The following is a 13,767-nucleotide window of genomic DNA, read 5'->3' as shown; positions in this document are numbered from 1 at the left end:
TATGGGGATTTATTTAAAGTATAAAAAGCTATGAGAAAACAACTGAACGTGTTTGACTTTTATCGAAATCATCTGAAAAATATCTGAAATGGAGTGATCGTCCTTCCTCTGAAATCTAGGATGCTGCCGCCTCTAGGCCGCGGCCTATATGGCCTATTTAAAAATCCAGGACTCATCCATTATACATATTATTCTTAGGATTGTATGAGACTATGCTAATTATATATTAAAAATCTGATTAACATTTTGTTTGGTTTTAGCCTACATGATCCAGTTCTCGTTCATCTCATGTTTTTTTTGGTTGAATGTCATGTGTTTTGACACTTATTTAAATGTTAGGTAAGTTATCTTTATATATATATATATATATATGTAAGTTATAATTGAAAATGTATTTACATACTGTTTATGAATTTTATACATATGTAAATAATTTTTTGTGGGGTTAGTACATTTCCAAATCAGAATTTATGGTATGCCAGTTTTGGAAATCTGCACATCACTCAGATAATCCTAATTAATTGACTTTCTGGGCTACTTTCTAAACTAATTCCAATCCAGTGATATTGGATTACAACGTTATGGCCCTTTTTATTATATTCAATTATATACTAGCATGGATTGAAGTTCATATTTTGTGTTCAATTTAAGTATTACCTGACATTTTTATTAACTTATTCATTTAGTATTAATTATGCATAATACTAAATGAATAAGTTTATTCAAGAATAGTGAAATAAAGGACTGCATTGAAATTGACCGATGTGTACCAATAGCATAGCTCGGCATAGCTTGGTACTAGTCACGTTGTGTGAATTGTCCACGTATTATTATTAAGTAGCATTTAGTATTTATTTTGTTTCTTGATATAGAAATGTAAGATTTTGATATTTACAGACGGTTTATTGTAAGTACAACAGTGTCAAGACGAAGTATGAGGAGACGGTTTGCGTATTATTGTGTATACGCAATGGTACTGCCCATTATCTTACTTATAGTAACTATAACAATGGACTTATCACCAGCTGTTCCTAGCACGTACCTCAAGCCTGATTTTGGAGTCAAAGGCTGTTGGTTCAAAAGTAAGTCTAAATATGTCTAACTCTCTACCATTTCCTTAAAGATGAAATTCGGATTTGTAACGTATGAGAAGTACTGTGATATCTGTGGTGCTGTTTACCATATGTCACAGGAGACAGTTTTTTATGACTGATAATAGAAGTGTGTATACGCCTGCACTAACAGTAAATGATGGCGGAGCTCCAGTGGAAAATGATACCATGAATTTGAAGTCTAGCCAGTTGGCCCATCGTGGTGAATTATCCAGAAATTAATTAAGCAATAGACGGGGGAAGGGGATTGTAAAATGGACTATTATATTCTTGAAATACGATAGTGAATGTTTCATCCTCTACTGGTGTCCCGACGGTGAAAACTGTTAGCGCTGGCGGGTGCACTACACGTTGCTTACTATTAGGTGGATGGTTAACTTGTATGATATTCCCTCTTCTGCCAACGAGACGGGAACACGATAGGCATGACTACTTTAATCTTAAATGTGAATTAAAATATATGTGAAAACATTCTGAATGTTATATAAATATATAAAAATCTTTTTTTTTAGCGGATCAAGCTGCTTTACCATATTTTTACGGACCGGTATCGATCATACTACTCAGTAATATGATTATATTCTTCATCACGTCACGTCAATTTGTTGTTAACTATGATAAATTAAAAGAGACACGTAAGTATTTCACGAACGGTCTACGGATAGTTTAATCTTATATCCAAATTCAAACTATTTTATTAAACAAAGTATTAAATAAAAGTAAGCAAAAATTAGTATCATTTAAAATTTAACATTAGTTACTATATCTATTTACCAAAAACTTAGTATAAAGTCGATTGTATATTGGTTGTATCACAAAATTATTTGGTAGTACATAGACATCTTATTCCTAAAGAATGGAAATAAATGATGTGTGGCAGTAATGTAATAAAAATTACTATACCTATTTTAAGGTAAAAAAAGTATAATTGACGGTTTACTTCGGGCGGGTTTATATATATATTATATTTGTGTAATATATTTAATATAATATAATAAATATTTCTTTTTATGAATATGATTTTTTAGTTAGTTTAAATTAATTAGTAATTAATATTGTGCGTTTGTTTTCCATCAGATTTACCATTAGACAGTACATATACGGAAAATAGTGCGTCAGATGAGTTTGTACATACGAGTGGTGTTATGAGCCAGTCGTTTCCACGTCCGCAGCCGATATCACCACAAGAAGATTATTATAATCAATTCCAGAATAATCGTGAGATCTTGAGGAAATATAAGACAATGTACGTATTACTCTGTACTGTATTTAATAATGGTCTCGTTGGTCCAGCCGTTTAACACATTACTTTATTTCTGATAGGTCGCGGGTTCGATACCTCGCACGGCAGAAATGTTTGTATTCATGAATAAGATTGTATCGGTCTAATTCCATTCCTTCCATATTTCCTTGTTTTCTACATATGATATGCTACTACTACTATTTACGAAGAAATAAATATCTATGTATTTGTATCAGTTATCTAGTATCCATAACACAAGTTTTAGCTAGCATAACTTGGGTCTAGATGGCGCTGTGTGAATTGTTAAAATACATATATTGACAAACATACATAGTATATTAACAAACATTAATAAAAAAAACTATCATTGTAATCCAACGCGGAACATCGAGACAGAGTACCGATACTGGCAGCATTGCCTCTTTGAATGGCCATACTTACCATCTGTCTAGAATCCATAACACAATCTATGCTGAGTTTGAGACTAGATGAACCACGTGGATTGCCCTGAGTTATTGTTATACAATAAGGTTTTTTATACTATTATGGTGGCAAACTAGCATACGGCCCATTTGATGGTAAATGTTTACCGTAGCCTATGGACCCCTGAAACACCAGGGGTACACGTACGCGTTGCCGACCCTTAAGAAAGCTTAATATACTCTTTTTAAAAAACCCCATGCTGTAGTCTCATGAGAAAACCTCGGCAGTTCATTCCATAATCTAAGTGTACGCGGGAGGAAGCTCCTCTGAAACCGCAATGTCGGAGACTACTTAGGTTCTAGCGTGTGGGGATGAATTCCCTGTCGATGGTGAGCGATGCGATGATAATTGGTAGTCGTAGGCATCATGTCGAATAAGTTACCATAAGCAATAATACTAGGAACTTTTGAACAAACTTTATGCTTTGTTCAACAGATTTCGTAAATGCTGCTTATTGTCATTCATAATGGGTCTGTCGTGGGCCCTCGAAGTGATATCATGGGCAGTTGGTGCCGGCTCCTCTGCGGTCTCGGTGTGGTCATTGTTCGACCTCATCAACGCTCTGCAAGGACTGGTCATCTTTGGCATTTTCGTATTACGGGAACCTGTCCGTTCTATAGTTTGGGTAAGTTTTTGTGGAGTTACATTAGAATATTATTATTATAAGAATATTATATAATCGGGTCTTAATACAAATAAGTCTTTCTTTAGTAGAGCGATGTCAATGTCTGATGATTTTGTTCAACCTTCACTAGAACAATCTAGTAACAGACCCAAATATTTTTTTTTAGTGACTACTAAAGATTTTAGAAACTGTTTTTCACTATTATTTTTGTTGTTGTGACCACATCATGTCTCTACGTCGAAACTGAAAATTAAATTATATACCTATAACATAACCGATATTTTAGATTGTAGACTTTGTAGTCACGGAGTCGTAGTCAAACAGAGTAGTTTCTAGTCTTTGTAATATAGACTAGTCCACAGTCTACTATGAGTTAAGCTATGATACTATGATTTATGTACATTTAGTAACATTGTCTGTTTCAATATGACTAACATTTGATTATAAGTCTCCTTGTTGACATTAAATAAACTCAAATTATATTTTTCTGTACAAATATTTAATAAAATCCAATTTCCTCCCAAACAGGAATCTAAACTCTTCAAATCGTGTAGAAGGAAAAACCACGGCTCGCAAGATTTCGCAGGGAATGAGAGGAAAAGCATCATTGGGCCTAGAAAAGGGGACCATGTGTAGTGTGTGGTAAAGTACAATTTTGATAAATCGTAAAATTCAAGTGAAGGCAGAGACTGATTATAGTAACAGTATTATACGTTTGACGTTGGACATGAGTGGTATGATGTCAAATGTTGTCTGTGAGGACATTTATTATTTTATAGCAAACAGAAAAGTATTCGTATATATACAGAAAAGCAAACATTATTGGAAAATTTTATTTTAGGAAATCGAGATAAATATTAAAGATAGTTTTTTCAATAACAGTAATATACCACGGTAGGAAAGTAAACACTTATTTTTAGTTATATCAGTGCGACTTAAATGGAATCTCTATTTTTATTTTTCCATAAAATAGGAGACATTTTCTTAGGTAACCGGTTGATCATAATTGTATTACAGATAGATAAACATTTTTTTAGATAATGAGTATTTGATTGATCTGTGTAACAACTAAACCAATACCTACAAGCATAGATAAAAGAATAATAAATTATTTATGCCGTTAAGGTGAGTTTTGTTAATATTTTCAGATCCTAGATTTTGATATTGGATATTGCTCATATACTAATTATTTGTAATAGGAAATGTAGCGAGAAAACAAAAATAGGTATGTTATTTGTGGTTCTTTATAAATTAATAGTCTGTTTTTAATTAGAAACCTATAAAATAGGTTCGTTACACGTCTCATTATTTTTATCTAATCAAAATTTTTAGAAATTATACTTAATAAATAACTACTGCATTCTATTTAACGACTTATTTAATATCAAACCACTCATTAGTCAACATCGTTAATAAAACGATTTGAAGAAGATAACATTAACAACTTCTTTCATAGTTTTATTCCTGTGATAGCGCCTTAAAATGTTTGAAATATTATTAGTTGTTTTCCTAACTTTATTTGACTTATGTTATTTATTTATTGTCTAGATATAAGGTTAATATTATTTTGTTTTTATAATTGTATTGTTTTGAAGTTACTTTTTATTTGTCATACTATAGATGGTACAACATTTGCACTAGAGTTGGTATAGAAAATGCGAGTATTTGATATGTAAAAGTGATCTAGAATACTGCATTTATTGGAATTAAAAATTCTTCTATAAAAAAATAGTGTATAATAAGATAATGTTTTAGTTATATTTACTTCTTTTAAATTTATTTTATATGAACAATTGAGCCGTGTAAGGCAACTCTAGTTTGAATGTCACATCGTCTAAAGGCTTGTTACAGCTATGGTTGTTAATAGTAAATATAAGAAAATAACATATTTTTGTAATTTAGATAAAATACGCATGACCAAGAGGTTAGAGATAAAATTAAGATAGTAGTAGACAGAATACTGTACACAATTTCAGAATGTTAGACCAACACATGCATACGTGGACTTAAATCATGGCTATAATAAAAAATGAGAACAGAGTCACGTATATAATGTCCTACTGAATAATTAAATATACTTTGTAGTTTCTTCTAACTTTGTGTTCAACTTTCTATAGCAAAACAATAATTACTTTGATTCAAACTTGTCCATTGTACTATTTTCTGAAGACAATTATTAAAAAAATAATTGTATTTATAATACTTACTGTTGTATTTTTTAAATAATACATAATAAAGTCGATTGAATTCAGGTAGCAAATATAAATATATATAATTAATTTAATAATATGTGATTGTAATTAGTTGGTACGCGCTTTAAAAATTTTTCTTATTATAAAGAAATTGTCAGGAAGAAAGTAGTCAAATGAAAAGTTTAATCTACATTGATCAATAACTTAGAATACAAATTTTATTATGGCCTACATTTTAATTTACAAAGATGAAAGGATATGCCAAACAGCATGTGTAGTGTAGTAATCACTTAATGGCTATGATACATATAAAAGCTTCATTTGCCTGGAGGTTGGATTGAAATAAGAATGGGAAAATACGGAATATTATTATGTAATATAATGAATTGAAAATGGTCTCTACATATTCAACTATGTGATAGTTTCATTATCGATGGTTATAGATAAACAACTACAGTTTAGAAAGTGTTAGACATGATCATAAAAGTCAAGTACTATTGTAGATTGAAACAGACATAAATTCTAGACTTTGTCGCACGCAGTAAGTGTATATTTCGTATATTCCCTTTTTCGTTTCAATATAGAGCCCAGATAATTGTCAGATATATTGATCAGAAAATTTTGCCAGTCAAACGAAGGGTCGTACTACAGTTCAAGCCCATTGTAAACGCACCCAGCACACTCTTGAGGTTTAGTACATAATTAAATAACCAGCTACAAATTGCAAAGTTCCATAAACTTAGACCAGTTGGCGCTAGACAAATTATGCTTTCTTTAAAGTTAAATATATGGTAAAATGTACTATTTTTGAAACATTAACTACTAATATTGTCAAAATGCGATTTGCATTTTTATTTGTGTGCGCCGGTGTCAAATTTCTTCTGATAATCTGTAGGTGGGCTGGCCTTACGCCAATATGCGATAAGTGGATGTGTATGTGAGAACGAACTGTGACGAATTGGGTGCTTCAATTATTCATTACGCCCGATGTTTAAATATGGAGACTAGTGACGAAGACTAGACAGAATGTCATTCAGATACTTTTTTTCTGATTCAATGTTATTATATTTTAATCATGGTGTTTCTCGTACTGCTTATTTACAGAGGCTGTACTTTATATTAGATGTTCTTTTTGCATAAGTTTGCATATTGACGTTAAAATAGCACGATTAAAGCCGGCTCGAAACGATTACAAATTAATCGTAGCATAGACCGAAATAATAATTAATAAATACAAAATTTTTTATACCTTTTTTTTAAAACCTTTAACTTTTTGTTAAATTAAATATTCATTCATTACAATAAAATCATATATGGTATTGTGAATATTGTCAAATTCTTTTTTCCCCTCACTAGAGTACATCAGTACTGATTACATCAGCAGGTAAAAACGTAACTTGATCAATACATGGACATTAAACATTTTGAAGAAACGAAAGCAAATTGATGCATATTAGGTATGTAAATCACAGACGGTTATTATGGAATTTAATATGCAAATCAGACTTTAACAACGATTTCAGTTAATTATTTTCATGGACTCAATTATCTAATTGAACTATACAATGAATTTTAAAATCAATCACGAATACTCAGTACTCAGTTATTTTAGGTTAGCTCTGAGTATTTTTTTAAATCAACGTCACAGATGTATTTAAATTTGATAAGTATATTTTTATGTATTTGCCACAATATTAATTATTCACTCTCTTATTATGTAATTTAATGAACTCGTTCGTTTAATTTTATTTGGTAGTAATTTCCAAATGTTTCCTATATGACGGTTTATTTAACAGTCAGTTTACTTTACTTCTGGCTATAATTTTAGAATGTATATTATACACAATGTATACCTATTACAGATGGATTATACGCGTATATATAATAAAAACCATTATATATATATAATGGTTCTTATTACAGCATTACGAATGTTAGATTTTTCTCAATACTGTTTTCTTTACAAAATATGTGAAATAAAGTAAATGTACCGATTCAAATTAGAATTATGTTATTAACGATTATTATTATTTCTTATTTGTTTTACAATGAATGTGCCATCGTATTCTTTGTATTTATGTTATCTACTTATTGATTTGTAACATATATTACACACATTTGTTACAAACTCAATAAGTAGATTAAAGCCATTATGTGATTTAAATTTTAGTACTGCCTATATATAATTATATGTAGTCACAGAAACATAAAGGAGTTTACTAAGTAAATATTTGCAATGGATAGCTTCGTTACACACAAAGAGAAGTCTAAAATTTTGCAGTTTCATGATTGTTATATTATCACATGAGTTACAATTATAAAACGATTTTTTTTTAATTAAATTAAATGTAAAAATGTCTTGTCATGTTTCGGAGCTATTTGTATTATTTGTTTGTTAAAAATATATATTTCAGAACACATTGAAGAAAACTACAAATACAAAAATAGTGCCATAGTATTACGTATGCATATGTAATCCAAATAGTAAAGGTTGGAGTGCATTTCCTTTCAAACAAAGCTAGTCATAACATAATTATTACGTTGAATGTTATAATTAATAAATAATTTATTCATAAGTTAAAGTTATTGTAATCCTAATTATTATTATTTATATTTTAAATAAACAAAAACTACTAATCACTGTATGTTAGTTTCTATTATATGTATAATCATATAATGTTCCTCAAAGTGTATTTCCAAATATGTTATTAATGTTTGATTAATTAATCCGTAAAAAATATCCGGATAAGACTGTTTGTATATGAATGAAACGATAATACGTAATGAAGTTATTAATATACCATTAATATATATACATAAATAAGGTCAACCGTGTAATATCTACTAATTATATCGATTATGTCGTAATTGTATGCATTCGATTTTTTTTATGTCACTGTTTTATAAGTTTGTAAATTGAAAAGCCACAAAATTTACGATTTCACGACAATAATTAGTATTATAAAGTGACCTATGTTTTATTACGGCCTAGTATAAAGACATCGTTTAATTTTAAAATTTATTACGAAATAGCATCGAATCTTTGTTTATCCTTAACTTAGTGTTAACTGTTAATTTGTGTAAAATGTAACTTATTTAGTTAATTTAGTATACAAGTGTGTAACTATGTATTATAATATTGTTAAATGTTGATGCGGATTTTAAGTGAAGGACAATTAAAAGTGATGTATATTTGTCTATTTTGCGAAACATGACGTTAAATAAACAAGCTTTATAAATATTATGTTTTCATTTACTTTTACCAACCCAAAACAGTGTTGTCTACCTCGACCCGAAACCAAACTTAGTAGTTTAGTCGAGATATGGTAAGAACCAGAGACACTTTGGCATTTATAATTTTAATATAAAAATTAATTAAGTATGAAATTATATAATATACAAATCTCTTTTGATACTCATCAAGTTATAATGAGTTACAAACAATATTCCAAGTACGAAAAATTAATTCTTGTAATAAGCGTACATAATGTAACGGCAAATAATTTTTGAATCAAGAATTAATGTTATGCCTCTACCCCGGCTTATACCGCCGTCTCAATTGGCATTTCCAATAATAACAGAGGGAGCGGAATGGGCGGAATGAGGGTGGCGGAATTTCCGTATTCGCTCGTGGACTAATCTCCCGGAATTCCGGATGAATGCGGAGAGATTCAGATCGTCACTATCTGCCAGTCGCGATCTCAGACCCGATCGGGAATTAAAATATTTTTTTATTACCATGTCTACATATTTATCATGGCAGATGAGGTGCTTCAAGAGGGTCTTCAAATCTGAATAATATTGAGAAATGGAAGGAAGAGCGTCGACAGTACATTACAGTCAGAGTAATATTTGTTAATAAAATAATGAGGGTTGCGTGTTAGTTAATTGAATTTTCACAACACATTAATAGATCGTTTTTATTTTATTCGACCCTATTTTCCTCTCTCTGTGTGTGTAAACGTGTAATTTAATTTCTGTACATAATGCTTTATACCTATAATATATGAACACAGTACTAAATTGGTTTTTTTTTTAATAATGAAAATAACGTAAAATTTGGAGCAATTTTTAATAATTTATTTATATTATTCAAAATTGAAATTTTAACTAGCCATATCATTTTACTAAAGTTTCCATTTTATAGATTTTGAGTAAATGACATGATTAATACTATATATGTATAATATATTGTTTATATTAGGTATACGGAATGCAGATTGGTAGTGTAATATTTCTTTCTAAGTAGTATTCAGTTTCTTGTAGAAGCATGTCCCCAACGATACAATATTGCTTGGAGAATTTCCGTAAAGGATGCTCAGGCATGTCGAAAACAGCTTTAGAATGTAGTGAAGGAGACGTGAAAGGGTTTGCAATATCGAACAAAATTTAAGGACGATTCAAATATATAATGTCGACAGGAGGGACATTCGTTTTGATTTAAAACGCCAATTTTCGCACAATATTATATTACTGGGTCCTATTTTATTAGTTTCTATAAATAGGTGTTATGACTAATATATTTTAGTTTTCTATAATTGAATAAGTTTAAATCGTAGTCTATAAAATAAAAGAAGAAGAATGATAGAAGCATGGTATCTCTCAAGCATTGCCATTATGAAGGCATTTCATCTTCTAAGATGTAATATCTTCAGGTCCTTTAAATTAACTGCCATATCTCACCCTTCAATCGAAGCACATTATACGAGGCAAGCCGTTTGACGGCGAAAACAGTTGGTACAAAAGTACCCACGCTTTTGCGTGCACTTTCTACAAAGTCTACTGGTACTGAATCATTACTATTAAATTACAAAACCAGTTAAAATACTGTATATAGTCAATAATCCGGCTTACAATAATAATTACATTAGTTGTGATAAAAAGTATTCAGAGGTTGTCAACCCAAAAAGGATGTTATTATAATAATTAACGAAACGGAACTCCGGTAAGTAATATCCAACCCAATTACAACAATAATAACTGCGCGCTCAAATGAATAACATTAAAATGAAAGCGTATTCAATTCCATTCATTACAACTGAGATACATATTATCTTTGTAATGTTTATTAAATCACAATTTCAAACCAAACAATGATCACGAACTTAGACAAGCTGTGAAATATTACTCCTCATAGATGTTTCCGCGAGGGTGAAACGGGCTCGGGTGAGTCGTGGTGCTGTTTATAACGCAAAGTGTGATTGATGGGCTCTTATCTGCTTGTGCACGGGGATCTCTACCTTGAAATATGGACCGACACGTTGCATATTCTGTGGATTAAAATAAAAAGAGTGTGGGCGTGCATTAGCTGATATTGGGGTTACGTTCTGCCTGCTTTTAGATTAGCAGGATTGGGTTAATGGACATTTTACGTTTGTGGGGTTTAAATATGGAATTTGTTTGTGGATGAGAAAGTATGAAAAAGCGTTGACTAACGAAGTGTGCGGTCGGAGGATACATTCTCAAATAAATATTTAGATAATATAATATTTTCATGTTTGAATAGAGAATGTGATATGAATAATTATTACATACATAATTAATATTGGACTAGAGATACATTAATCTCTAGTAAGTAATAGCATCAGTAGTCTAGTAGTAAATTTTATTTCTTACATTTATTTTAAATTAGCTAATATTTAAAAAAATTACAGTGTTAATATCAATATTTAGTGAAAACAATTAGTCATTTTATGTAATTTAGATACTTGTATTTCTTTTGTGATGATTTGATCACAAAAGAACCCATTCCTCCGGGGGTTTAATAATATTGATATTTTATTACAATTAATATATTGGTTTAAAGATAATAAAAACAATGAAATATATAAAAAAATAAGAGGATGTATACTGATACATGATCACTGGATCAGTAGGTAAATATATTAAAGACAAAAAGAATATAAAAGGAGTCGCTCCGTTTGGTTGCATATATATTTTGTTATTTATACAATTAAACAAACATTCTGTCGCATGCTGTAGATATCCATGGAAGATTAATAAATTATAGAGAACGGTCAATTATTCCTAAGTTCCCCTAATCGACGGCGACGAAGTTCGGATTTGTTCCCGCTTAGTATATTAGCGATATAAGCAACCGTCTCTTCCCCTACTGAGGTATAACACATACAAATATTTTCCTGTTTCAATAACGTAATAAGGATGTAGTAATGTAATAATATAGGGATATTATATACGGCCATTGAGTCAAGTCAACTTTACCTACCTTGTAAAAGTCCCTTAGCGTCAATTCTATTGCTTGTAGAAATGGTTTTGCTACATAATAGAATAGAAAAACATTACAATAGAAAATAATTTATTCAAATAAGCTTAATGTAAGCACTTTTGAAGTCATAGTTATCTTTCTTTTAATCTACCGCTCATTCGGAAAGTTGTCTCATCTTAAGAAGAATGAGCAAGAAATTTGCATGTGAAAATATTAATACTTAAATCTTAATCCTTTTTAGTTATTTGAAAATCATGTCTGATTATATGATACGTTGGGAGAAAATATTGATATAGATATATATTGCTTTAAATTTCAGATTTAACTTTTATATATATTCCTAATACTGCGCGTGCTTATTTTTTTATTCTACGATGGTGGCAAACAAATTGTGATTAGCGCTATATCTACGCAAGAGAGTATTTTCAGAGAAAATTGTAATCGTGTGGTATTTAGTGTAATTCCAATTAGTCTACATATAGTCGATAGTTCTTCATTATACTATATATCGTTCTATCTACCGCGACTTCTTTTGCTTTTTTCATATATATATAATACTATCTCACATATATATGATCTTTCATTATTTCAAATTTCTATGACATCGTTCAGATCTTAAGTCGTGAAAATGTAACAAATACATAGTCAAATAGAATAACATACACAATAGTCCAATTAATAATAAAAATTTTGTTTAAAAACATACTGTCAGACAGTAGTACAAATAGACAGACAAACATTTTCTTATTTATAAAATTAGCATACTATAGTCAGTATCAGCATGGTTCGTTTCGTTTTGTTTAGCACTTACTTATACAATTCTTTATTTGCAAATATGTTTCTGTACGAAGTAAAGAGTTATATTATTATTAATTTTATTGGAATGGCAGAAAGGGTCATTCACGATATTATTAATATTTGTTATTGGATAATAATTAGCAAGTTTTTTCTTTTTCGATTGTTTCATAAGGAATTCATTCGAGAATCGATACAGATACACTAGTAGGGTGCGAAGCAAACGTGACTTATCTTTGTACTGTAACATCCCTCATTCGCATCGATTCGTTCCGCTTCGCCACATAAACGTGATCGAGTTCGGAAATACAGCTAATAATAAGAAGATTCGCTTTCGAAACAATGACGTTCGTTTGTTTGCCGATAGATAGTAAGGTTTCAGTTTCACTCGTACGTGCGACTATAGATTAACGTACATCGTATGCGGTTCTGATCTTATAATTTGTACATGCAACTATAGTGATAATAGGTTAAATGGAAATAATTTACTATAAGTTAATATATAGGGAATGTAGAGAATTATAATTACCGACTTTATATTTTAATTAATAGCTCAAATTGTTATTACTTATGACTATTGGAGTGTCATTAATCGAGATTATAAACCAATTAGCTGGAAGCTACTTATGACAATTGCCATTTTTTTTGAGAAAAGAGCATTATAGCTTGTTTATGCTATATACATTAAATTAGACTGTTGAGTTTGTAATTTAATCGTTAAAAGGAACGAAACAGACAGAAATGCACTTTTCCATTTATAATATTAGTATGGAAATATGGATAGTATGCATTAGAAGACTATTGACATTAACTATTTTTCAATTGTTATTTTTTATACATTCTTGTCTCCCTTAAATGCCGTATTGTCACAATATTAGATTTAGATAATAACACAAAAGCGCCGAAATGCTGGGACAAATAATGACAATCGTGAACAGTTATTCCTTCAGTATACTTATCAACAGAAGATTAATGCTACAGTTAACTTGTATTGTTTTTGTTTCCCGTATCCTCCGTATCGCAGGTTGGGCGAGGGAGCAAAAATGAGCAAGATTGATGGACCATCATCGTATCAGAGATACGCTCCATCT

The 13,767-nt window shown here is 30.3% G+C and overlaps 1 protein-coding gene across 1 annotated transcript in view; it reads left to right on the top strand.

Moving 5' to 3' along the window:
- The window catches only part of LOC131845813 (G-protein coupled receptor Mth2-like), a 73,505-nt gene extending 67,932 nt beyond the window's left edge, over positions 1-5,573 (top strand). The window contains exons 5-10 of the mRNA XM_059194940.1: positions 261-339; positions 898-1,082; positions 1,625-1,747; positions 2,190-2,358; positions 3,274-3,463; positions 3,992-5,573. Of these exons, the coding sequence (XP_059050923.1) occupies positions 261-339; positions 898-1,082; positions 1,625-1,747; positions 2,190-2,358; positions 3,274-3,463; positions 3,992-4,099 (854 nt within the window). The 3' untranslated portion in view covers positions 4,100-5,573. The remainder of the gene's footprint in view (positions 1-260; positions 340-897; positions 1,083-1,624; positions 1,748-2,189; positions 2,359-3,273; positions 3,464-3,991) is intronic.
- Positions 5,574-13,767: the final 8,194 nt, after the last annotated feature.

The sequence above is a fragment of the Achroia grisella genome, unplaced genomic scaffold, assembly GCF_030625045.1.
Source record: "Achroia grisella isolate CSIRO2021 unplaced genomic scaffold, CSIRO_AGI_Agris_v1 utg109, whole genome shotgun sequence".
Taxonomy (NCBI): Eukaryota; Metazoa; Arthropoda; class Insecta; order Lepidoptera; family Pyralidae; genus Achroia; species Achroia grisella.
Note: the sequence above shows the minus strand (reverse complement) of the source record. Positions and strands in the feature narration are given on the sequence as shown.